The 26,810-nt window shown below is 33.0% G+C and overlaps 2 protein-coding genes, 1 long non-coding RNA gene and 2 pseudogenes across 6 annotated transcripts; 1 reads left to right on the forward strand and 4 right to left on the reverse strand.

Moving 5' to 3' along the window:
• Positions 1-1,088: 1,088 nt before the first annotated feature.
• LOC105129508 (cellulose synthase-like protein G2) lies at positions 1,089-5,702 on the reverse strand (annotated as a pseudogene).
• A 2,740-nt stretch (positions 5,703-8,442) lies between these two features.
• LOC105129475 (FHA domain-containing protein At4g14490-like) lies at positions 8,443-9,585 on the reverse strand (annotated as a pseudogene).
• Positions 9,586-9,642: 57 nt separating this feature from the next.
• On the reverse strand, positions 9,643-18,570 carry LOC105129476 (uncharacterized). 3 transcript variants are annotated; one of them, XM_011031560.1, is made up of 8 exons: positions 18,427-18,570; positions 17,425-17,539; positions 16,502-16,571; positions 16,116-16,183; positions 15,936-16,019; positions 13,585-13,701; positions 12,077-12,128; positions 9,643-10,458 (listed from the first exon to the last, which is right to left on the reverse strand). In XM_011031560.1, the coding sequence occupies exons 2-8, from the start codon at positions 17,515-17,517 to the stop codon at positions 9,890-9,892; spliced, it is 1,053 nt and encodes a 350-aa protein (XP_011029862.1). In that variant the 5' UTR covers positions 17,518-17,539; positions 18,427-18,570; the 3' UTR covers positions 9,643-9,889. The 3 variants fall into 3 exon arrangements, with proteins under 3 accessions (XP_011029862.1, XP_011029860.1, XP_011029861.1); XM_011031558.1 differs by having other exon boundaries at positions 15,936-16,183; positions 18,427-18,569; XM_011031559.1 differs by having other exon boundaries at positions 9,643-10,419; positions 15,936-16,183; positions 18,427-18,568.
• A 4,748-nt stretch (positions 18,571-23,318) lies between these two features.
• On the reverse strand, positions 23,319-24,860 carry LOC105129479 (uncharacterized). The gene is made up of 3 exons (XR_843083.1): positions 24,770-24,860; positions 23,514-24,737; positions 23,319-23,415 (listed from the first exon to the last, which is right to left on the reverse strand). It is a non-coding gene; the product is annotated as an uncharacterized LOC105129479 (long non-coding RNA).
• LOC105129477 (uncharacterized) lies at positions 24,640-25,935 on the forward strand. 2 transcript variants are annotated; one of them, XM_011031561.1, is made up of 2 exons: positions 24,640-24,723; positions 24,857-25,935. In XM_011031561.1, the coding sequence occupies exons 1-2, from the start codon at positions 24,709-24,711 to the stop codon at positions 25,463-25,465; spliced, it is 624 nt and encodes a 207-aa protein (XP_011029863.1). In that variant the 5' UTR covers positions 24,640-24,708; the 3' UTR covers positions 25,466-25,935. The 2 variants fall into 2 exon arrangements, with proteins under 2 accessions (XP_011029863.1, XP_011029864.1); XM_011031562.1 differs by having other exon boundaries at positions 24,640-24,720; positions 24,854-25,935.
• Positions 25,936-26,810: the final 875 nt, after the last annotated feature.

The following is a 26,810-nucleotide window of genomic DNA, read 5'->3' on the forward strand; positions in this document are numbered from 1 at the left end:
CAAGAGAGAGAGTCTGATTCACATGGGAACATGTTGGCTTATAGGGTGAATGAGATTTCATGGCAATTTAACACTTTAGATCCATATGTCCGAAGCACACTAAGAAATTGGTGGTTACAAGAGGCAACAGGGTGGCTGAAGTTGGAACACGGCCTTTGCCCTTCCTCAATAAAATTCCTTCAATTACAGGGTAGTTTACCATCAATATGGAAAGTCATAGGAATACTTGCCCAAACGTCTCATTCGAACTTCCTTCGATGAATATCCTAGCAGCTCCTCCAATGAAGGAAACCATGTTCAGAATGATTAATGAAACAATTGGCGCAATTATCATTGCTGATGTTTGGAAATTCAGTCTGCCCATTTGATATAATGACATTGTTCATTATCTGCAGCTTTATTTACGGCAGGAAACTGGCTTCCATCATGCCAACGCATTTCAAAATGGCATCCAAACTGCCGAGTGTGTATGTGGTGACTGACTTCATCATCCATATGCGCTGCTCATTCAACCAAATGGTTGGTGACTTACATGAAATGGCAACCAACCTAACATCAACCAGGTCTGGATCGAGGCTCCTGTGGAGAGGATCTCTTCAAAATGTTTCAGAAGGGAAGATAGAAAAATGAATGAAAAGACCATAAACCATGATGATGAAACCTGGTTCAGAAGACGGAACGTCTTTTAGAGCTTACAGCTATTGAGTGAATAAAACTCATTGAAGTGCCGAAACAGGTTAAGAAGATACAAAAGGCTTCTTTAGAAATTGATTAGCTAAAACTTGGAACTTGGATGAATTAATTCCTCTGCCTCCTCATGACATCCCTCGAAACAGCAGCTATACCCATGCACTCGGAGATAAAGAAATACTGGCCTTCCATTGCACCGTTTCCACGAACATTGGTGAAAAAGCCAGAAGTGTCACTCCAACAAGGATTTTCTCTGTCTAAATCAACATCACCAAGTTCCGAAAACACTCGCTATCTATGTCTAATTTCATGGTAATGACTACTACTTTCAAAATAAGAGAAAAGGCAGATCAAAGAACCAAGAAAAGGAGAATTAAGGTAGAAGACAAAGGCGTGCGTATTCTTATAATAATGTGTGACATGTTGGTTATTATTACATTAAAAAAAAATATGTCCTAAAGACAAGAAAAATAATGAAAATAGAGTAGATCGGAGAATGACTGATGATGGAATCCGCCCTTTGTCCTTCCTTTTAAGCATCCCTTCAACAATCGCATAATTCATCAATAAGATGTAAAATGACAAGAAAACTTGTATCAACATCCTCTCCCCGGTTCCTGAAAGGAAGATTCTAATAACGCCCACGAAAACTGATTCAATGTTCAAGATAGCAATGGTAACCAGTGGAGCAATAAATAATGCTGATGCTTGAAAATCAGATACTCCCATCTGGTACCGTTTAACTTGCTCATTGTCCTCAACTTTGTTGGTTATTAGGAAACTAGCCTCCCTCATGCCAAGCCTCTTCGTAATAGCATCCAAACTTTCATATAAATGACTCGAGACTGATTTTATCATCCATATTCTCTGTTCATTTCTCATGGTCCGGAGTGATCCTCCAGGATGACTGATGAGGACCTCGTATAAATGTTTCGAGAGGGAGGACACAGATGAATAAAAAGACGTAAAAGAAGGGATTTGGAACCTTTGGATTTTTGAAACAGTATATGTAGAGAAAATTATGTGAGCTAAGTGTTTTTACAGCTCTACGGTAAATAAATGAATAAGAAGGGAAAAAGGCAAATAAATTAAGAAGAGAAAGCAATGTTTTAGGCATGGTCATACCTCAGGGTACAGGGTGATGCCATTCAAGAGGCAAAGTTGAGGGACAGTTGCAAAACAACATAGCGGCAAGCAATAGAGTAGAGGGGTAAATGCAAGCTCTGCATAACACATGCTCTGGAGAGAAGACATTCTCAATGGCCCATGTAAGAGAGGGTAGTATTTTGAGATACCACCATCAACTAGTCCGGAGCTCCATCTTGTGCTTTGATTAAATAGATCATGCAAGCTAGTGATAGCTGTGCCTAAAAACTGTGGCCTCGGTGGGTCATTATAGACGGTTGTCCAGCCTTTGCAATGTAAGGTAAACCCTGTGAGAAAATCTTCCAGAACTGATTGATACAAAAAGCCAGCCTAATGTAAGAACAAGGAGACACGTTTTAGTAATTGTTGTCCCATAACTATTTAATCGAGAATTTTCTTCTTCTTCTTTTTGCAGGTGTTTTTATATCTGAGCACTTGCCTCTTTACTCCATGTTGTGTGATCTTCATATGTGCACGAGGCTAGAAATTTGGTTTCCTATAGCAATGTGCTTGAGGACTCTCCGCCCCACTAATCTTATGGTATTGATGCAGGGATTTGATAAACTCATTGGACAGGCAAAATGCCCTTTTAAGCTCTTCTAGCTCTGAACCAATAGATTGAAAATGGAATTGATGTCTAAAAATAAGACAAGCTCTCGAACAGTGTTCAATATTTTCAGGCAGCATAAAAGGAAAAAACACAAACCTGAATAAGATAATTTGATCAAGTATTTGTTATGTTCATTTTATAAACCAAATTTACCTTGTAGAAAATTGCCATATAATGACTCCCTCTTGAGATAGAAGTTCTTACCAGACCAGATTGGTCCCCTCAAGCCATCTGAACCATACCAATATAACTGAAATAATGAACAAAAAAATTAGAAATAATAAGAATTCTTGGCACGTTTCGATTAAAGTTCTACTTTAGTTGACAAGAGGTTTTATTTCCATGTATATTACTGTAAAGATTTGCCTAAATATTTCACTGTCATAAATGAATGACAGGATTGGAAATGATAATTTCTTACTGGTTTAAAATTATTGAGTACCATGTGCGGTATACATATATGCCATGTCAGATCGATCTCATCATAATTATAATTCTCGGTGAGCATCTGTTATTTACAATGGCCTCCCACAGTCAAGATTGTCGTGTGTAAAAGACTAGTGAAATTAAGAGTAAAAGAAAGAATTATACAATCGTGTTAAGAGCTCCGGCTTTGAAATGGTGAGGATGAGAAGGCTTTTTCTCCCGAAAAACATATACAAGGAGGGGCATTTGAACTTGTCTTCTCGGATTGTCTCCCTACAGGTTCCTAAAATAAAAAATAATAATATTATTATTAATTTGTGTTAATTTATAAAACTCATATTTTAAATTATTTAATAAAATTTAATTCTTAACTAATTAAATATTAATTGATAAAAAAATTTAATATTTTAATTAAAATCATATTTTTTTATATTTTCATACAGAAAATTGTATTTTTTTATGTAAAGACAATTTTTTTTCTTTGCACAATACACCATGAATTTAGTTGACGGGTTTCATTTAAAAACAGTATAAAATTATTGATTATATCACATCTAGTTATTTGTGTTTATGAATTACTTTTTTAACATGATAATTTGAACATAATAAATAGCTATACTTCAAACTTGATAGTTTTTGTGTTTGAAAAATATTTAAAAAAATAAAAAAAATTATTTTTTTCAAATTAATATTTTTTGATATTTTTATATTATTATGATATATAAATATAAAAAAATATAAAATATTTTTTTATATTTTTAAATAAAAAATATTTTAAAAATTAATCATTCTTATTCTCTGAATGCCCTATCATCTCTAATAATCGTAGAATATGTATTATTATTGTATACCCGGGTTCGAATCTTATTGTGCATGCCTGTAATCTATGTAATATCTTAGATACTTACTGAATTTGCAAGATGTTTAATAAGTTTAATAAATTATGAGATTAATTGTGATACGTACAAACTAACTTGAATATCCATATAAATAAAAAAAAATACATATCGTAATAAAATTCAATTACAGTAGTATTTCTTGAACCAGATGATGATGTCACATGGGCTGCTGCACTTCAACTCATGAAAAGTAAAAGCATTCAATCTCGAGATCCAAGTATGGACTTGTACGAGAATACTAGTCAGCTGTCAAATAAAACGAGGCCACTTAAATGCGGGCCCGATGAAAAACCTGGAAAGAAATGAACTACCGGCATCTCTCCGAAGAGAGATGAGGACCCTGAATTTCAGAAAAAAAATGAATGAATTGAAAACCCTACCAGGACCACAACTAATGCATTCCGAAAATCGATTATAAGAAGAAAAAAACACAATCTAGCGTATAGAATCATTTCCTCGATGGCAACGGGGTGCATGGTCTGGACTGTTACTGGTGCCTGGGTCTTTTTCTGGGGACCTTTCTATCACTTCTTTGAATTTTGTCATATTTTCCCTGGACAAAAATGACTGAACCTTCAGCTTAGATCGCAAGATTATATGGATGAAGATCTTCCAATAAGTATACGGAATATTAAACTAAATAAACAGAAAAACCGAGAAAAGAGGAAGTTCGAGGCTGCGGATTCTAACTAATTTCAATAAATTTTACCAGACCTTGACAATTTCCCTCTCGGCTATGAATCCTGGCCTACAAAGGTGGCCATGTTCATCAATGGCATCAGAAAAATAATCCTGGGGGCACCTTGCCTTGATTCCATATTTCCGACAGAATGGAAGACACGATCTTGCAAACTTCCAAACCTCTCTCATGCCAACTAAAGTTATAGTAGCACCAACATCATCTGACAAATATACATGAAGCTTCCCTGCAGGGTAGTCCAAAGCCATGGCCGACAATACAGTGTTCATCACCGCCACTGTGGGCTCCTTATTTGGATCCGCGGTGCATATAAACACATCGATGGCCGGGAGTTTATCATCGCCGGACAAGTTTTCAGGAAATACTGTTCTAGAAACAAATCTCCAACTGTAAGCTTGGCCAAGGAGCCACATGAAAGAGATCAGAAGCAGCTCGGAGGCAAAGACTAGAAGCCATGGTACAACAGGTATGGCTCTGGTTTTGGGGTTTTGGAAGAGATAAGAAACTCTATGGTAAACCAAGAAAGCAATGGCAATACAGTGGATGACCGCATGAAACCTATTGATAATAATGTAAAGCTTGCGGAAATGAGCACGGCAGGTGTCGTATCCAACGAATAGAGGCCGAACCTATCACTAGCTAGTTTCAATTACATGATGAAGAATGGACGATTTGTCTTGCTTTCATTAGTCAGATGCCAACCACCCTTCAAGTGGAGATGGCGTTCGGAATACGGTATTTAGTTCGCATTGAAATTTGTGATGCGGCTGTTTTTAACGATATTTTTTTAATATATTAAAAAATATTTAAAAAATTATTAATAGGTTTTTTTCATTATTAAAAATACTTTTAAAAAACATATATATATATATATATATATATATATAAACTCTGCACACAACACTCCCTCGTTGATGATATACATTTCAATGGGGGGAAAATCATTTTATAATCTATTTGTATTTTAATATAATTAATAATTCATTTGTTTTTTAATATAATTAATATTAATACATACTTTTGGCTTTTCTAGAAAAGAACTGTGAGAATAGTTATGGAGATGAAAAAAGAATTATTTTAACATTTTTAACTCCTTAAATAAATATATAGAAATGAATTTTTTAAGCTTTTCATCTAGCTCTACTATTAACTGTAAAATCAGTGGGGAAAAACTAAAAAAATAAAAATAAAAATTTCCTTAGACCTCTCCACTGACAGGAAGGAAAAGCATTATGAGTACATGACAGGAAGCCGGGATGGTATAAATTTGTGGTTAATACCGATGAAAAAATGGATGAACTTTTGTCTTTACTATCCTGTGTTTGGGTTGGGAGAAAAAAAATGTAGAAAATGCATGATTTGCTCCTATAAAACTATATGAAATGAATCAGAATTAACTTCAATTAATTAATTAATTAATTAATTATATTGATTTAATAGAGGGATAAAATAACACTGCAAAGGCTCTCTCTCACACATATTTTCCCTTTACCAAAAAATAATTTTTTGAGCTTCAAGAATCCCCAAGAGCAGAGAGATGGCCATCGTTTTTCTTTCTTATGGGATATTAGCTTGTTCTTCAGCCTTGGATTTGAATGTCATATACGTAACAAAGAATAATCAAGGAAAGAGACAGTACTTAGCCATCGTTCTTTTAGGTTTTGAATTATGAAATAATTATTTCTTAAATAAATAATTAAGAATTTTATTTTATTTGGGCATTTAATATTAAAACTACTATCATTATTCTAACAAAAAAAAAATAACATAACCACATATCAATTTAAATGCGGTTTTGTTTGATTTAAGCACAACATGGCTATATCCAATCTCCCTTGTTTTTTTTTTTTTTTGGTAAAATTACAAAACCAAGTCACTAATTTTTCTCAAGATTTCAAGAATAAAAATTAATCTTACACGTCATTTAATTAAGTAAATCTCTATATTTCTATATTGTTTTTTAGGGTTGATTAGGAGTCCCTGTATTGTTAACTTGTCTCAATGAGATATGCTTATATATATAAAAGCCTCCCTGATTTGTGTCAGACTAGCACTCCATTATAACTCGGTTTAAAAAAGTCTCCGGTCTTAAGAACGTAATTACCCGGCATAAGCATAAATAAGAGAGTATTTGGTGCTGGGCAAACTTCTGTTCTTTTTATCTAATTATAAATATATCTATATTTAGTTAGCTTTGTTTTTTATATTGAATTTCATACATAATTATATTTTAAATATTTTTTTATTCTTATACAATACTATAGAGATGCTGTTTAGATGGTTATATTGGAGATTAAAATAAATAATAGTTTTTATGTGTTTCGTTACGAAAAAAATAGGTTTTATTTTGATGGGACTCACAGTAATTATAGCTGCACCTGCGGCTGATAAAAAGTTGAACAATTATGTTTTTCAACAGTAACTAACCTTATTTTTCAAGATCTATTGTGCGAAGAGAAAAAAGTCGACTCAGCTATTCATCTTTTGTCTCTGGAATTGCAAATTCTATATATGGTAGCTTGTCTCCCCCAAACATTACACGAGAGCAGGCAAAAGATGACTTCCTAGAGCTTTTACTTGACATGATTGTATATGACTCAGCTGAAAACTTGTTTGAAGATCAGGATAGTGAAGATGACTAGGGGTGAAGCGATCCAACTCCACATTCTGCTTTACAAGAATGGTGCCTTTCCCCTCTCAAACTTTAATCATCTGCAACAACTAGAAGAGGTGGATGTCTATACATAATCGAGAGTTGTAGGCAAATTAATCATGACAGGTAATTCATTCAAGTTTTTTTACAAAAGTGAATGGTGGTGAACAGTGAAGCACTGTTCGTACTAGATTGGGTTTAATATAAATCTAGATGTATTAATCTGGATCCGATCTTATAAAACAAATTTTTTTTTATTTTTAATTATATGTTATTCAAAAAACTAGTATTTAACATTATCTAATGACACTACATAAATTAAAAGGATATCACATAATAACATGGTATTTATAAAATTTGATCATAATTTTAATTTTGTTTCTGATAATATTTTAGCTGATGTTGTTACATGCTCAATAAATTATAAAAACTTTAGTTTTTTTTTAATAAATTTTATATATTATGAAATTGTAGATAATTTAATGAAACAATAAAAAATATTTTATATAAAGTATTATTTATTTTATAATGTAATAATAGTATCTAAATCTATAATATTTAAATTAAAAACTATCAATATTAATATATATCTTTTTTAATTATTTTATAAATTTGAAAAATATTTTTAACATTAAATTATTTTTTATTCAACTACAATTTTAACTATAATTTTAACCAAATATATATAATTACCAAATCAACCTTAACTAAAAATACATTTATAAAATAATTTTTTAAATCATAACCACAAAAACTAATACAATACCAAATACTAATTATATTTGTTATACTAATTATATTTGTTAATATGTTTTAATTTTTTTTTGCAAATAAACGGAGCCTGATATTATGTAACTTTTGAAGGAAGAAAACTGATGCCAGCGAAGGAGATGACTTGGGATCGAGGTGAAAACACATGGCTTACCAAATCAACCTTAACTAAAAATACATTTATAAAATAATTTTTTAAATCATAACCACAAAAACTAATACAATACCAAATACTAATTATATTTGTTATACTAATTATATTTGTTAATATGTTTTTTCATTCAAAAAAATATATTTTTTTTTATTTATTTTATTTATTTTGCAAGTAAAATTTTATTTTACAACAGTTTTAATTAAACATTTTTTTTTTATATCTATTTTTTATATTTTTAAAAATTATAATTACAAATATTTTTTCTTAAACTTTTTTAAACCTAACCATAAAAATTAACACAATTACAGTACACACGCTGGGATCTAACCACAGTGACCAGTTTATCATGCATCACACGTAAAAACAACAGAGATAGGAAACCAGTAGCCGCTTTTTTCTAGCCCCCAGTCCATCCACCCTTATTTTTCTTCTGCTCTCTCATATACTCCCGAACTCGCTCTGCCTCCCTTCTCATTCCCTCAATTATCTCCTCTGTCAGCTCCATGGAATCAAACCATTCCTCCAATGTCAACTTCTCCAAATTATCTCCGCTGGCATTCCCTTTAAATTCCTTTTCCTCCCCCTCCCTCCACGCACTTTTCTACCCAATTCTCCACAATCCACTCTTGAATTCTCCTAAACAAAACAATCTTCATTCTTTCTGCTTCTAGCACTCCTCAAATTCACTCTCTGTGCGTCAGCAGGAACCGCGCTTTCCAACTCCTTCTCCAAAGCCTTAGCCTTACTTCGTTTCCCTCTTCCCCTCCGGAACAACTATCACTTCACATTTTCCCTCCGATTTCTCAACATCCTCATTCTCCAATTTTCGGCACTCCCTCTCTCTCCTTCATTTCCTCTCCGGCACCGACTCGCTGCTACCTGTCTTACTTTACTCAATTCATTAACTCGTCTCCTCGGATTGCGTCTTGACTGCGAGGTTTCCTCATGAACGTTGACTTGGACGAGGATTGAAGTTAGCTCCTCGAGTTTGAAGGTGTCGCCGTCGCGGAGATCGAAGGATTTGTAGGGGGAGAGAACAGTGGAATCGAGAGTAGTGCCGTTGGAGGAATTGAGGTCTTGGAGGTTCCATTTTCCTTATCCTGATACGATTACAAGGTGCTTGGACGAAATGCCGGCGTCTTTGATAGTGACATTGTTTCCGATGACAACCCGGCCTATTCGGACAGTGGATCCAGGTCTGAATTCCAGGGTTTCGCCTTCTTTGGGGCCATGCTCCACTCTCGGTCTTAGTATCGGGGGCTCCATTGGTTAGAGAGAAACGATTCGGGTGTTGAAGTGTCGTTTTGGAATTTGGAAATTGATATGGAAGTGAAAAAGGAGTGGCAGGTTCTGTAATTAATAAATGGACCGGATTGTCGTTGAATCCAAATTTTGAACGCTGACTGAGCGAGGGACCCTCTCCCTCGGCTTATTCTCATATTTGTGAATTCTTTTTTTTTTTAATTATTATTATTATTATTAATAAGAGATTACCTTGTTTCTAATATCACACCTTATTAATTTGATCGATCAATTTTGTCCTTAACATCTTACAGTTTTTGAATAGTCTTTCCAACTGGTATTTATTAATAATTAATAGACTCCCTCAACGACTTGTGTGTTTTATCAAGTGAGCAATTTCAGCGAGAAATATCTTCGCGTTCCATCTTAACATTCCAAAAAATATGGATTTAGTAATTTTGGCTCGAGATTGGAGTTTTAGAGGGCACAAATTTAAAAGTGATGTTGTAAAGTTAAGATTTATCTCTAGTTGTCAATGCTCCTCCTCGGTTTTTCAACTGACAGCAGCTGATCATCAAAGCTGGTCTCTAAAATGCAATCACTCTGGTCTGGAAGGTCCTCGGTGTTCCAAAAACTTCCACGACAGTCTTGCAGTATTTGACAAAGGCATCCCAAACTTCAAGGTATCCTTCATCCATTTTACCCGGTTTACAAGCACCTCCAGGTCCAGAATAGCAGCTCCTATCGTATCTGAGCATGTGGAATCCGAACATATACCTCCATCAGCTCTCATCTTCTTCAGAGGGGGGTCATTATCGTCATTGTCCTTCCCACCAGCATCTTCCGCCACTTCAGCTGATGCACCTCTAACATGTGGACTTGATTGACTATCTGAGCACCTAGATTTAGCAGCTCCACCATTTGTTACACCTAAGACTATATTTCTTCCTGGTGTACGTGTCTCGTTAGATGCAGCAGGGTTCAAAGGCCCTTTTCCCATTAGTTCAGATCTACTAGTTGCAATATGGGAAGAAAGCGAAGCTTTCAGCTCGTACGATGCTCTAACTGTATCTTCGGGGTCCCTTCTCCTTTTATCAGCTGCATGGACTGCCAAGTTAGTGGAACTCCCTGCAACCATCATGCTTCCCATGTCAGGCAAGTATAATCCTAAAATCAGGTCGTTGTGTCAAATAGTTCCCAAAAAATAGTCATGGAAGTAAAATAAAGACACAGGCAAACGACAATCACCGAACTAAAGGTCCATATGGTGTCATTTCTTCCTTTAAAAAAAAAAAAAAAACTGTTTTGTGTTTACTGTCTTATAAAAAAATGTCTTTTTTTAGAATAAAAAAAAGTCTTTTTTTGAAAAAAAAAAAAAGATAAGATAAATGACTTGTACTTAAGCAAGTCTTCAATATGTCTCAGCATTTCTAATTACATTTCTCATGTCTTTGTATAATAACCAATTCTTCAATGTCTTTTCATCCAAATTGACAAGACGAAATTTTTTATTCCAAGCATATCCTTCAGTTGTATTTCTAATTGAAAAAATATCCTTGAGTTATACAAGGATATAGTAAAAAATCGATGAAAACATTAAAAAAAAAAAATTAAAATTACTCAACCAATGAAATCTTAAAGAATTTTTTTATTTTTTGCAAAATAAAATTATTTTCCTGTACAAGAAAAGGATATTCTTGGAATAAAAGATACGATTATTTCAATTTAAATGAAAAAACTTGATAAAATGAAATAGGTATAATTGGGTTCGCACATTGTATATAATAAATACAATTAGAAATGTACATATATAGTGGATAGTTATCCAATTACATAAGGACAAATTAAATCATCTACTTGAAAGTATATGAAGGAAAAATTCTCGCACAAACTTAATTGAAGAAATATAATAATATTTTATAAATTAAAAAAAGGTAAAAACTAATGATATTATGTGATTTAATCATGATAATGAAATGGTAGCATCATGGCATCAACATGCATAGCAACGATGGTGGTGGCCACGGTAGTATGCTAAAGGTGGTGATAATTGACAACGGTTAAAGAGTAATATCAAATTTACAGTAATTGTTACTTTATTGGTAAATAGTAATAATTATAGTTAGTGATAATGATATGATAAGATTGATCGTGATTATATGATTACAATAAATATAATCATAATAAGTTCATGAAAGTTATGGAAATAATGGTGGCAATATTAGAATAACTAAAAACATAACCATTTTTGTTGTTTTTAAAAACCTAATTTAATTATTAAAATTATTCAAGGGGCAAAATAAACACAATAGTGCTACCTAACACAATTGATATTAAACAAGTCATTACTTTGAAAATCATAACTAATATTAGAAGCCGAAACCCAAGATGAAGAAGCAATAAAATCAGAATAACGCCATAACATGTTATGCAACTCTAGTCACCTTTCCACATCCAAGATGAAGAAGCAATAAAATGTTATGCAACTCTAGTCACCTTTCCACATTCAGTTCATTCATTGACCAAATCTTCCACCTGTCTCCTACTTTCACAATCCTAAAATCTTCTCCAAGTTTTAACAACTATAAACCAGGTCATTCAAATTTGGTATCCTAAAAACCAAATATAAAATATCCATCTTAGCAAATAATCACCAATAATATATCGTCATTATCAACTATTTTCTATTTTTTTTAAGTCAATTCTGGTGAGCTTATTAACTTTGGGATAGATTTTGAATGCAATATGCATAAAATTTCTTAAACTTTGAACAACCAAAAATTACCTTGATTCACAGGTTTGATCAACCGAGCACATGGATAATGATTGTCAATCCCCTGTAACAAACAAGGAATTGAAAAATGAATTAGCCATTTGTAGCATAAAAAAAACCAATCTTACACGAAAAGAAGGTATGAAAGAGCGTTCCACATATAATAAGATAGAAATTGCACTAGAACCTACGTAAGACATGAAGATAAAGCAAAATGGCTGACAGTAGATCCTGAACATATAATCACAGCAATCATGAATAAAAGCTAGGGAAATCAGAGAATTAGAGTTGAGAATGCCAAAATTATTGAGCATAGATAATTACCACCTTGTACAGAAATTGACTCCAAAATTAACAGCAAGATCATATATGATTCAAATAACATGAGAACGAACACTACTGCTCAAAAGGGGAAAATATAATCATGGCCTCCATATAATAAAACTTCAAGATAAACAAAGATAACTTGCAGAACTTTTAGTGTTCCAACCTACAAAGGTTAGTTGATACCCAATTTCAACATTGATATAAAAAGGAAGCATGAAGTGTTCCCATAACAACCACTATCACATTGCAAAGCACAATTTCAAACCGCACACAGAAATTATGGAAAAAGTCAATGAATACTTCCAATCTCTGATAAGCAGGAGGGCCATTCTTCAAGAAATAACAGTATTTGAACTATAGGAATCATAATGTATAGTAATTCCTCAAACAATTCCATAAATGTTATTTGAATGTCTCCCTAAATTTTTATTAATTTTGTCTAAAGAGAAAATAAATGCAACGCAACCTTTTATTGTTGTCTTGTTTGTTGACTTTATTTCTTTTTGTGAGTCTCCTGCACCTAGGAGCTTCACCATTTCAGCCTATGTCCCACAAAAGTTAACCAGCAAGAAGATCACTAATGTTTACCAATCAGTAAAACAAAGTCTTACTCTTTCTTCTCCACCCCCAAAATAGGGAAATAGGGAACTAGAAAAAACAATAGAATTTCATAAAAAGGGATCTAATTCTCTACTATCTCTGTCAAACATGAACACACTCATTCATCAGTGATAAGTGACAACACCAGATTCAATTCCATAATTCTGTACTATCTCTGTCAAACATGAACACACTCATTCATCAGTGATAAGTGATAACACCAGATTCAATTCCACATTGTGTTCTACGGTTGTCTAACTTTCTGTTGATTCAATTCAACATCGCTTGCTCATGTCATTTTATCACACTCCATCAAAGGGTGAACAACAAGACATATATAAACAGCCCCTCAGATCACATAAATGTAAAGGAGCAAATACTACCATGACTAGAAATGCATCAATATTCTCTCTCACACAATATATGTTTACTCATGTGAACTAAGCATTTATTGGTGTTCCAGAGGTTTAAGAGTCCCACTAACACACTCAAATATCTAACCACTAACACAGTCAAATATCTAACCTTTAAAAACAGTTAGCGATAAAATATAATGCTATTAATAAGAAAATAAAAGAGTACAAGGGATTTACCGAAGGAATTGGCACTGTCCAACCATTGTCTGGAGACCAACTCAAGGATGGGCGGAAATCCTTGGAGGAAGCTTCATATGACGACCCTTCACCAGCAGGGGGTGGAAACAAATCAATCTACAAGTACAAACATTTTTGGATAGACAAGGAAGTTAGCAAAATACTTTTACAGCAACTTAATAGCAAGTATAAAGCACAATATTAAGAGAAACTCTAGGAAAACTTCATAGAAGAAGATGCTAGAAGGATTCCAACAAAAAATTCAAGCCGTTTGAGATGTAACTCGTTATGCCCTTATATTTTGTGCCACCCTCTAGCTGTTCATCTCACACTAAATACTCCATAATGAGAATAAGGACAATGTGTGGTTCGGAGTACATGATGGAAAGGACATACACAAGATAGAAAATAAGTCTGATTCATGAAAATGTTGATGAAAACCATTTTTTTCTCTGTACAAGGTACGAAATGAGGATATTCTAAATCTATTCTTGTTACTTCTCAAAATTTCAAGTCATGTCCTACATAACAACCTTAATCATTAATTTTGCATGAACCATTTCCAACTATTGGATTTACTTAAACATAAAAGGTCAGAAACATAGAGCCAAAATCACAAAAAAACAAGAAAACAGAAATAAGAGAGACGAGAATAGGGGGAAGGAAAAACAAATATTCTGTTGAAGCAATATAGCTATTATTTCTCGCCAATAACACAATCAATGAAAGCCCTCATCACCACGAATCTATAAATATCATAATCTCATGATTCCATCTTCAAGTTGAAATGTGTGGATATGAGTTTTTAAAATATAAAAACTTTCAAATCAGATTTTGGGTTGATTTATTATTTAAAAAAGGTTTTTGCGGTTAAATTTTTGTTTAAAAGGAGTAGGAGAGTGTTTATAAATTTTTTTGCATGAAAAAATATGTGAAATAAGGATTTTATAAGTTCTCGCCGGCCTTTGTCGGAATCCAACATAATCAGTCAAAATCTAGCTTTGTCAAGGTTAAAGATGGGGCGTGACAACACATCATCCATATGCATGTTTTTCTTAAGGATTAGGCATGGAGCCAGGCCCACCAAACTACAGCTGAGCTCAACTACATGCCTGTTTCACTTTTTTTCATGACATTTTTTTCAAAAAAATTATTTTAAAAAATATTATATTTCCCTCCATTGAATTTATCTTTTTGATTTCAGTACTAGTATATGAACTATAAAATGTTCGGTAAATTTTGTTGAAATTTTCTTAATTTTTTTATTTCTTTTATATTTTTACTTTAAAATTTTATAATGTTTTGAAAGAAATTATATTTTTGTAAAAAAATAAAATAAGCATACAATAGTGGATTTTTTCCTTTTGAGAGGAGAAAGTGTAGATATTTAAAGATAATATAATGAAAAAAAAATCTCTAAACCGCATACCAAACATAATATGCATAAGAAAAAACATATATGAGCAAAAAAGTCATTTACAGTATTTTGTTCCGTCTCAAAGACAGGTAAAAAATTTGTATCATCCACCATATCAAACACAAATTAGTTTCATCCCTAGCATTCCATCTCAACTGTCTCATCCCTAACATCCTGACTCCAAACCTAACCTAACCAAATAGATATGAATCATATTAATTCCCTCCAAAAGCTTCTCCAGTCTATCTTTCCATAGCAAGCATTTGTTTCATGTTCTCAGCATAATCAATTGATCCTAGATGGGGACATAGCAATTAAGAGATGATATGTAATCGCAATATAATTAAGTGCTTCTCAAGAAAAATTTTCATTTGTACATTTTAGTTTGTGAAGCAAGCACTGACATTTTCACGAAATTTTACATTATTTGGTGCTTGTACAGTCACTTTTTTGTTGCTTAATGTGTAATTTTAAGGCATATGTTGTTTAATTTTTAAGAGTTATCATCATGAACCTTGTGCTTCTGAAATCCAAATGGACCTATCATCACGAACTAGATAGAACAATAGAGAACTAAACTAATACTAGCTCAGAAAGATTAGGTCCCAAGTTATATGCAATTCTAATTAGTGGCACAAAAAAGGAAGGTCTCTTGTGAAATAACAAGACAAAGCAAAAAATTATAATCCTAGATAAGCTCCAATCGACTACAAGGCATTTTCAGCATGTGAAGTATGAAGGCAACATGACATTAAATACAGTAATCAATGTAGTAACAGCAAGAAAACTTGAGAGTGCAACATGACATTAAATACAGTAATCAGATGTAGTGACAACAAGAAAACATGAGAGCACAACATGCTCAAATGACCCATAAGTCAAAGTGTCATCAGAGCAACTTATGAATCAAAACCAGATAGAACAAACATGTTACCTGATATTTGTCATTTCCTAATGCTTTAGTTAGTCTTCCAGACCAATAACAACCATCAGTCCACCAATCTACAAAATCTCCCACCTTCCAAACATCATTCACAACGACTACCACTTCTGAGATGGTCTTGATTTCAGACAACTTGCTTTCAAGATAGACAGAAGGAAAGTAAGGGCGCACCATCAATTGCCTCTCCGTATTCTTGAGTCTAGGCTTTGGATATTGATATAGCTTTGTCCAATTTAGTTCTACATTCATGAACAAAATAATTGTTAAAGCTCGCATAAATTAGAACAGACCAACAAGAGCTAATCCAACAAGCATATGTATAGCATACGATTCTACAATTACATTGGACATATTTACAGTGATGGCAGACAAGTAACATTCTACAATTACTAAGGTTGCTTGCACTTTTATTTTTCTAGGAAAGCATTAGAAAGAGTCACTAGATTTGTTATGATAACAAGTATCATTAATCAATCAGTCAAAATACTGGCATGCAAAGTGTAGAGGAAGATTATAACAACAGTCTGAGAGCATGCCATAAGAGAGAGTTAACTTACTTTCATCTGGAAAGTCGTAAAATTGCAATGCATACTGCATCCCAGAATCTCTCTGGGCAATATCTATTATCTGATGGAAAGCACAAAATTTGAAAAGCAGAAATTTGTGAAATAAAAAAGTGTTCAAAGTGTATATATATATATATATGAAACACTTACAGAAACAGGCTTCAATAATACATTGTGAAACAAAATGTAACTCTGAATAGATGCCAGTAGCCTACTCAAGCATTTACTATTACTTCAAAATATTCAATTCTAACATCCTCCTGTTAACCACTAAATAATAGGTTCTTCACACAAAGTGATGGCAGATAACTGGAAAGAGTTCATCTTAACAAGATTGCCCAACTAGAATTGTCATATAATATCTCTGTTGGCTAAGATAATGTGATATTGTTTGATTCTCAGTAGTTATTCTTTGCATGTTGAAAGCATAGAAGAGAAGAATGATCTAATGTGAAAAGCTCTCCATCTTCTTACTTTCAGCAGACAGAAAGTAGGGAGCAGTTTGGCTTTTAGAACCTGTCCCACCTAGCTTTGATTACAAGACAGTTTTAAAATCTTCCACATGAAAGATTTAACTTGCATTTATATATCAGACATTCACAGTTAGTGAAATAATGCTTCCAAGTAGTGAAAATAGCTCAAACTCTCAAATAAAAGAAGAAAGGAAAACAAAATCAGCAGTTTAACAAATTAACTTTAATTTCCTCAAAAATCGGAAACATCCAATCTCAAAGTCAAAGAAAAGGTTTTGCCAGGACATCACAAAGCATATACATCTCATCTAAAAAAAGATGACTGAGAAGATGTCACAATCATGTGTTGCTCTTTCTGTTCCTTGGTGTCAACCAGCAAGAATTTGGTTGCCTTTAAATAACTCAGAAACGTAATCCATAGCTGCAAACCTTTGTTCATACCTTGCAACGGAACCAAGCACCACGGTAACCTTGAGCAAAAGATCTTGCCTCTGCAAGCTGACCCACTTTAAAAGGAAGGTCATTCTCATCCATGATTGTCCATCAAATTGTATAGCTACAGAAATTGAGATTTCTAAGCAAGTGATCATAGACCAAATGAAGGGGTAGAAAAGGTATATCAACAATACATGTACAGAAGCACTTCATTCACGCTTAAAAGGAAAAAGAATTCCGTATTCTTCGGTCATTCTAATTAGAGGTTAAGAAACCCTTGAGTTTGTGACACAAAGCACTTCAGCCATGAGCTGGAATTCTAAAACAGTCTAAAACAAACAAATTCCGACTTATACAGTAAGCAAGGTAGGGGAAACACCCTTCCATTCACTAGAAATCACTGCTCTACCGGTAGTTAGCAGCCAAGAACAATCTAATCAACAACCCACCACCACGAAGATAAATAAAGATCATTTTCCAAGTTTGTCGAAAGACATTCCCTGAACCCAGTATCATTAAATTGGGACTGACATTTAATCCAATTATTTTTCAGAAAAATATCTAACATTCTAACATTACATGACATCTAGAGACCTATTGACAAGCAACATCCAAACATGATATATGTAGTAAAAAAACTGTCATAAAGTGGAAGGAAAAGAAAAACCTTAATAACCCATTTACTATCAGAAAAAAATCCTTACAGTCATTAAAGAGGGATGGCCATGAGAAAAATGAGAAAGAAGGATTTACAGAGTAAACATGCATTGCTGTGTTAACAAACTATTATTATTATTATTAACAAAAAATAATATGTTAAACCTAATAAATCATTGGTTCAGTTCAATTTTAAAAACAAAGCCAGGAAACAACAAAACGAAAGAATGATTTCACGTAAGAATCAAAACTCAAATCCTTTCACTCTCGTTTTCAAGTGTCGAACAGCAAAAAAAAAAAATAAAAATTGAGAAACTAATAATAATACCAATAAAAAAATCGGGTGCGTACCTGCAATGTAGAAACTTTGCAGTTGCGCGTTGATTAGGGATTGGAAAGAGAGAATGCGATTAAGAAAAGGAGAGGAGGGGGCTTGATGCGATAGATAAAATAAAAGGGCGTCCCAAGAAATAAACTTCACGGGGTATTCGGCAGAAATAGAGAGTTATTGCCTAAAAAAATAAAAACGCCAGTTTGCACGCGTTGCTATTGCGGGGCTTTTTTTATTTTATTTTTATTAAATTATATGATAATTAACATAAATATTTATAAACGCCAATTAGAATAGATGTTCATAAGAATTTTAATAATTTAAATTGAGAATTCTATTTGTGTTTTTTTATAGAATTTGTTTTTTATTGTAAACATGTTTTTTTAAATAAAATAATACCATGGACTATAAAGCAGATTTAATATATACATACATACATACATATATATAAAAAAATTTAATGTGACTTTATAAAAAACCATAAAAAATAAAAAATCTGACAAAATTATATAAAAATAATAAAATGAATATTTTATTTTAAATAAATTCTCATAAACAGTTTTTTTTATGTTGGGTTCAATATTCATAAATAAATTATTATTATTATTATTATAAACAACTCTCGTTTTATTTATAAGTTATAAATGTAATTGGTTATAATATTATTTTAATAATTTTATTTTTAAAAATCATTATAAAATATAAAAATAAAACAATTAACGATTCTCTCAACTCATAACTTATAGTGATTAAAACATAAAGAAAATAAAATTTTCATGGGTGAAATTTTAACATAAAAAACTACAAGGATCAGAAATGTTAAATATAAAAGTATCAGGATCACATTATACTTTTCTTATAGGAACAACAAAAATTGCATTGTAGAGGAATAATGCAATCCATAGTGGCGCCATGAAAGAAGACACATAAACTAAATAGCGAGTATGTATCTCTTTTAATTTCCTTTCAGTTTAATTACAATATCCAGGTTTTGATAGCTTTTTTTAATATTTGTCTTTTTTAAAAAAATACAGAAAGGTGTGGATGAGAATAATAATCCACCTAAAGAGTTTACATCATGTTTACATCACATTTATAATCTTATAATTTTATTATTATTATTATTATTATTTTATTATTATTATTATTATATAGTTTTTTAATTTTAAGTTGAATTATAAATAGCACCAAGGGAATGGATATTTCAAATTTAATGAAGAAAAAATGAATATCTGAATTCTTATTCAATAAACAATTGATAAAATATAAATATAATAAAAACTTGATTGGTGGACACTCGTCACCATCTCTAGACGTGAACATAGTTATTAAACCCGGCCCGGGGGTTGACCCGGTCAAGGGGCCGGGTCCCGGGTTTCATGGGTCAACCCGGAAAAAATAAAAAATAAAATTAATATTTCATATGAAAAAATCTATATAAATATAAATTATACATATTGTTAACAATCAAATTTAAAAGAATATTTTAAAAAGTTTTTTATCCCACATTGAAAAAGCATAACTTTTTTCTTGGGAACATATAGTATTTATACTAATAAGTTTCAAATCCACATTGACAAAACATGATTTTTTTCATGGGAGCATAGAGTATATATACAAAAGAGTTTCAAATCCTACATTGAAAATATATTATGTTATTTTTTTAAGTTGAAGTATTTAAATTAAAAGATTTTTTATTCCACATTGAAAAAAAATGATTTTTTTCTTGAGAACATGGAGTATATATATGAAAGGGTTTCAAATCCCACATTGAAAAAATATTACTTTTTTTTAGAACATTGAGTATATATGCTAATGAGTTTTAAATATCACATTTGAAAAAAAAAAAACCAGGTCGCGTCCGGGTTTGCCCGGGTCATGGGTTGCCCTGCCGGGTCACCCGGGTTTGACCGGGCTGTTGCCATAGCCGGTCTTTTATTAAACCCGAACCGGTCTAGGTATCGGGTCGGCCGGGTCCTGGGTCGACCCGTCGGGCCGGGCCGAGTTTAATAACACTGCTTTTATTAAACTCAAACCGGTCTAGGCACCAGGTCGGCTGGGTCCCAAGTTGACCCGCCGGGCCGGTCCGGGTTTAATAACACTGGATGTGAGACTAGCATTACTGGCCTGGTCCGGAAAACGATCCACGGATTGGAGCTTGTTCCGCGGAGTCAGGGGACGGAGGTTTATGAACGCCTGACCTTTTCAAATTTGCTCAATGGCATTGTTTTCTAAATATAAAGTGCAATCGGACCCTTAAAAAATAAAAATAAAAATTCTCATAATCTTAAATTTTTTTCCTATCTATGAAATTTTGATTTCCTGGACCGGGAAAGAGAAACTGAGATCTCGAATCTGGACAGGAGAACCTTTTTAAGTAATGGAATATAAGCAAAAGGGTCATATTAAAAAAATTAATTGATGGAGGGTCACATTAAATTAAAAAACTAGCAGGAATAGAGGGTGTATGAGTTTATCAACCAGCTATGGGTTAACGCTATCTTTAACGCCTGTAATTCAAAACCAAAAGGAGACTTTGGTTTCATTTAGCTCCTTCTAGGAATATTGAAAAAAAAAAAAATCTTTGATTTCCCCCCTCGATTCACATGCGTTGGCCTATTTAAACAAAATGGTTTCTTCGCATGGATTCACAAGATCAGTTCATGTGAAGACTCAAGTAAATAATTAAAATGAGTAGTATTAAAAAACTTTAAAGATTAATCCTCAAAACTTCCTATAGATACCACCAGATCCAGCACCGTGTGCTTTGGATTCTAGTTTGAGAAGTTGAGATGAAGAATCTAATTGGAGGGGTTAGTACTTTTGCCACTTCATGGAAAATGAATTTTGAGCTGCAGTCCGTGTTTTAGAAAGTCCGACTTTGCGGGATCTAAAAAAGATAAAGAATATAATTTATGGTATTTTTTTAAAAAAATATTTTATTTAATATTATAATTACTAAAAATTTTAATTTATCTTCATAGATTTTATAATAACAGACTAAATATACTAAGAAAAATATAACATCACCTTTAAAATATTATATTTTAAATAGATTATATTACTAGTTTTATCTTAAATTATTATGAATTATTGTGCTATGTTATTAATAATTTATTTGTAATATTTATGATTCTAACATCAACAAATATTTATTTTTATACCTGTTATAACATTAGTAAAATATTTCTTTTGATTTTTTAGTAAATATAGTGATTTATTTTTTAAAAGAGTTTGTTCAAAGAAAAGAAAAAACTTCTTTAAAAATTGTTATTACATAAAAAGAAAAAACTTTTTTTAAAATTGTTATTACATTTCATCCAAAGCACGAATGAATCCTGACTTAAGATTTCATAGTCATATTTTAACTTTATCTTAAAAAAAATAAAATTGATGGTATTCTTGTTATAATTTAAGTCATTATAAGTGTTAAAAATCTCTTTAAATTTTCTTAAATACAACAATGAATTTCTAAATCTAAGCTATAAAAAATTGAATGATGTTTGATTTAAATTTAAAGTAAGATATATTTACTGAATTCAAAATCAGAAATATTAACCACAGTATTTATTGATGTTGGAATCATAAATGTTATAAACAAACCATTAATAAATCATTAGTTATTTAAAACAAAATAAAAAATATAGCCTCCCTAAAATAGGATGTTTTAAGAGTGATAATATATTTCCTTTAGCATAATCATTCCATTGACATAAAATCTTTAACGAATAGTTAGGATTTCTAATAATCATAATACTGGATAATAACTTGATAAATAAAATATTTTTTCTAAAAAAATTGGATGCCAGAAACCCTATTATTTTCCATCTTTTTTCCTAAAAGATCACCACTTTTTTCACAGTTGAATGAGTTACTTATGAGAGTTTGATCATTTTGAAAAAGCTATGTATTTTTTATAGTTGGGTATGTTGTCCATAAAAACTAAATCATTTTAAATTTTATTTTTATTTTTTTAATATAGACACGTTGTCCATAAAAACTAAATCATTTTGAATTTTATTTTTATTTTTTTAATATAGACAGATTGCCAATATAAATTAGATCAATCTTAAAAATTATTATATTTTTCACATGGATAAGTCATTCATGAGAATTAAATTAACTTATTTTTTTTTTATATTTCATCAACAATTAGGTCATTTGGCATAATTTGACTATTTAAAAAGATATTTGTAATTTTCACCAACAAACAATTGCTTTTATAATTTCTGTATTATAAGCATTATAACAAGTGAAGCAACTATTATACTCAAATTTTTACTCCTATTTTCTAAATATTTTCAAAAATACAAAAAATTTAAAATTAAAAAATTCTCAAAAAATATATATTTTCAAGGCAACCAATAGCAACCATTTTGTAATTTTCTACACTTTAGCTTTTGCTTTTATAATCTTTTCCTAGAATAAAAGGTAAAAAAAAATGAACTAAATATTATTTGCTCATTATTAGAATAAGTTGTCTATAAAAGTTAAATAATTTTTAAAAAAATTATATTTTTTTATTTATATATACTGCACATAAAAATTAGACCACCTTTAAAAATTATTATATTTTTAACTCGGGGAAATCGTTCATAAAAATTAGATCAACTCATTAACAATTAGATCATTTAAAATAATTTAATTATTTAAAAAAATATATATTTTTCGCCGACAAACAGTTTCTAAAACAATTTAATCATTTCAAAAATCTTTTGAGTGCGACGAATAGCAACCATTTTGTAATTTTCTACACTTTAACGTTCGCTTTTATAAACGTTTTTTAAAATAAAAGGTAAAATAATAATAAAAAAAAAAGTGAACTGGATATTGTCTGATCATTGTTGCCGGGGGGACAAAAATTGACAGACAACATTGTTGGCCACTCAACATGGTTATGATTCACAGGATAGCATAGAGGGGGAGCTCGAGAAAACGATGGGGGGAGCTCAAGACTTCATTGTAATTTTACTGGACTAGCCACAATACCCAGGAACAAAACTTTCGACCTTCTCCCTCACGTTCCTTTTGGTTCCCATGCTGTAGTTTTTCGCATGGAGATGAATTAAAAAGGAGCATAGTATAAAAACTAAAGACGCAATCTCACCCATGCCTTCCCTCTCCAACTAACCAGCCCTCACCCGTTTCTCCTCCACCACTGAACCAGCAGCAACCACCACGGCAATCCTTCTCTCGGCTCCAGCTCTGCCCAGCGGCAACCAACACCCTTTCAGCCTCCTCTCCAATGTTTCTCCATCATCGATCCTTTAACACAAACAAACCCAACAGCAACCACCTTCGTTTCCAAAACAGCAGCTGCTCCTTTACCCATCTCCGCCGTAGCCCCCTCAACCAGCAACAGCTACTACCCCCACGGTCAGCACCACCAACTCCAGCCACCGGGGGCTTACCAACTGATAGTAACACTCTTCAACATCCAGCAGCGGTGGTTTCTCATCTGCACCGCCATCGTGAGCACCACCTGCTCATCATCCCTCAGCCACCGTGAGCAGCCCTGACGCAGTCCAGCACAGCAGCGTCACCAACATCCGACACACTTCCATGCATGGAAAACAAAGCAGCCAGGGATATCCTTTAAGCCAGGGCAAAAATGTTACATCAAGAAAAGGCTAGAGTGCTATGGAAGCTGCCGCAGCAAAAGGTAAAGGGATTCAGATAAATAAGCCCCAGGCACAAGCATCTCAACCAGTGGCTAAATCAGCTGAAGCTGAGATGGAATTAAACAAACGGTAAGGTGAGTTATCCGGAGTAGTAATTGCATCTGGGAATTTGTTACCGAAAACATGGTCAGATTCGGAATTGTCAAAAATCAACACCTATAATGTGAAGCAATTAGACTGTGCTCAATCCATGATAGTAGGGTCAGCTTTGCTGTTGCAAATTAGGAATGATAAGGTGTCTACAGATCTCCTCTACAAAATCCTCCTCTTAGCTATATCACTTCCTCTCCCAGGCGGAGATGGTGACGCTCACCTTTTGACTCCACCTCCTTATGGTCATGGGACTCAGAGCATGGAAGCAAAAATTGATACTGAGAATAGTCAAGATGATGAACTTGCGGAAGCTGAAGCTGAGTTGCTTGCCATGAGCAAGGAAAGAGAAAAGAAGAAGAATAAGAAGAAAGCAACATCCTGGTGATGAGGGTGAAGACAACAGGAAAAGGGATATGTCAGCCTGTGCATACTGCTATTTGGCTGCCCATCTTCTGAGATTAGCTATCAAGACGCCAGAGAGTTTTCTAAGGTCCATAGAAAACTTCAAAGCTAGATATCAAGGTTGGTATGATGATGGTAGTGACATCTTGGTGAACCTGGAGTTAACGGTGGTGACATCTTGGTGAACCTGGAGTTAACGGCTGGGTTTGCCTCTTCCCTGAGAGAAGCGCTAGGGAGGGATCCACCGCTAGTAAACACCTGGGTCATGTGTGTGGCATATAATGAGAACGAAGGAAACATAGATCGTCGCAGCTCAAGCATGCTAGACTACTTGGCTGGTCGAGTATTCTCTTACACGGGAATGAAAGCATACCAGCTGACCATGGATATCCAAAAATCGACCATGTGTGACATGAGCACTTTATTGTCTGAGCTGAAATGCCCTCTGACACGTCAAGCTGTTTTGGCCATAGAAGATGTTTTAAGGCATGAAAAGCTTCCTAACCAAAAAGCATACTTTAGATACTCTAGAGTGTTCGATCCGGGATATTTTTCAAATTTGCAAACTAAGAAATGTCCCGCCCTGGTTTATCTCCTTGCCAAGACTTACAAAGAGATCTCTACCTCCACGTCAGAGGCGTCTGATCCTCTCTCCATTTACGGGATCAGAAATGTCGGGGATCGACTAAAAGAGTCTTTGGACGAAGTCGCTGCCAGGTTGGTAAATAAGATATCCAAGAGCACAGTAAACCATAAAAGCCACCAGCTACAGGCCCCTCATCACCACCAGCATCAGCCATTCTCCCCTGCCTTTTCAGCCTCCAACCGTCTGCGTCCTCTCATACGGCCAACACCAGAAAACCAACCAGCCGAAACCCAATAACCCGAAGCATAACTCTTCATCACCCTTCAGTCTGGACCACAACAGGAAAGCCACCTATGGTCACTGTAACAGCAACCATCAGAGAGAGGAAGAAGACGAAAATAAAAGAAGAAAAACCCGAGATTTCTTGTGATTGTTTCTCTATTTTCAGGTTACTATTAGTGACACCACCAGCACCATTCTATAGAAGGGAGGAAGGGCTGAACGATCAAGTGGGTCACTCGTCACCCAAGTCGCTGGCGCTCTTCCTCGCCCGTCCCCGTCCACGGCCGTGCGTGTCATCCACGCGCCACAGTATGCAACAACTGTTCCAGCAGCCCTTTTTGTTGATCCTGGCAGCTTAATCCGTCTTCGGAGGTGGATTCTGGGAGTTTAGACTGATTTTATTTTTTGATTTGTTGTTTATGTGTTTGCTTGTTATGTAAATTGTAAGTGTGTAATTGGAAGTACGTGTGAGTAAATTAAAAAAATAATTTATCGGATTTACATAAAAAATACTAAAAACTCATTTATTTAAAAGTATCTAAAACCTATTTTTGTCACTCTTGCAAGTTTAATGATCATTTTAAAACTCAATACATAAGTGTTCTAGGTAAGTGAATTTATGATAAGTATTAACCCTCATATTTATTAATGTTAAAGTCAAAAATATTATCCTTAATATTCACTTAAGTTAAAGTTAGAAATATCAATCTTAATATTTATTAATGTCAGTATCCTAAATATTATAAAAAAATTATTGTTTTATGAGTGATTGTATATTTTTTATAGTGTAACCAGTTTCTTACTATAAAATCTTTAAAAACTAGTTCGAGTTTCCAGTGAACATAATATTAAATAATAACTTCATAAACAAGATATTTTCGCATTAAAAATCAAGATATTTTCAATAGGATACTATAACCCCTGTTCATTTTCTTTTTTTTTAAAGATCATTATAATGTCAAGTATGACAACTAAATTGTTCATTTCCTTTTTTTAAAAAAAAATCATTATAATGTCAAGTATGACAACTAAATTTTTTTTCACTAGAGTCTTGTTGTACTTTTTTTTTTGCTACAATTTATTGGGTTTGAAATCAACTTGAGCTTTGTTAGGTTTAGAATCTTACAGGGTTTTTATTTGTCGACGTTCTGTTGAATTATTTCTTTTTGAAACCTAACTAGGTTTAACATTCATTCGAGTTTGGCTAAGCTTAGAAATTTATTAACTTTCTTGTTAGACTCATAAGTAATAAGGAAAAGGATGAAGAAAGTCCAAGATCGGCGAAAAAGTTACGCTGATAATTGAATAATTGGAGAAGGGATTTGAAATTTTAAGTGGGTTAGGTATTTTTAAATGTTGC

The sequence above is a fragment of the Populus euphratica genome, unplaced genomic scaffold (assembly GCF_000495115.2).
Source record: "Populus euphratica unplaced genomic scaffold, PopEup_1.0 scaffold18.1, whole genome shotgun sequence".
NCBI lineage: Eukaryota > Viridiplantae > Streptophyta > Magnoliopsida > Malpighiales > Salicaceae > Populus > Populus euphratica.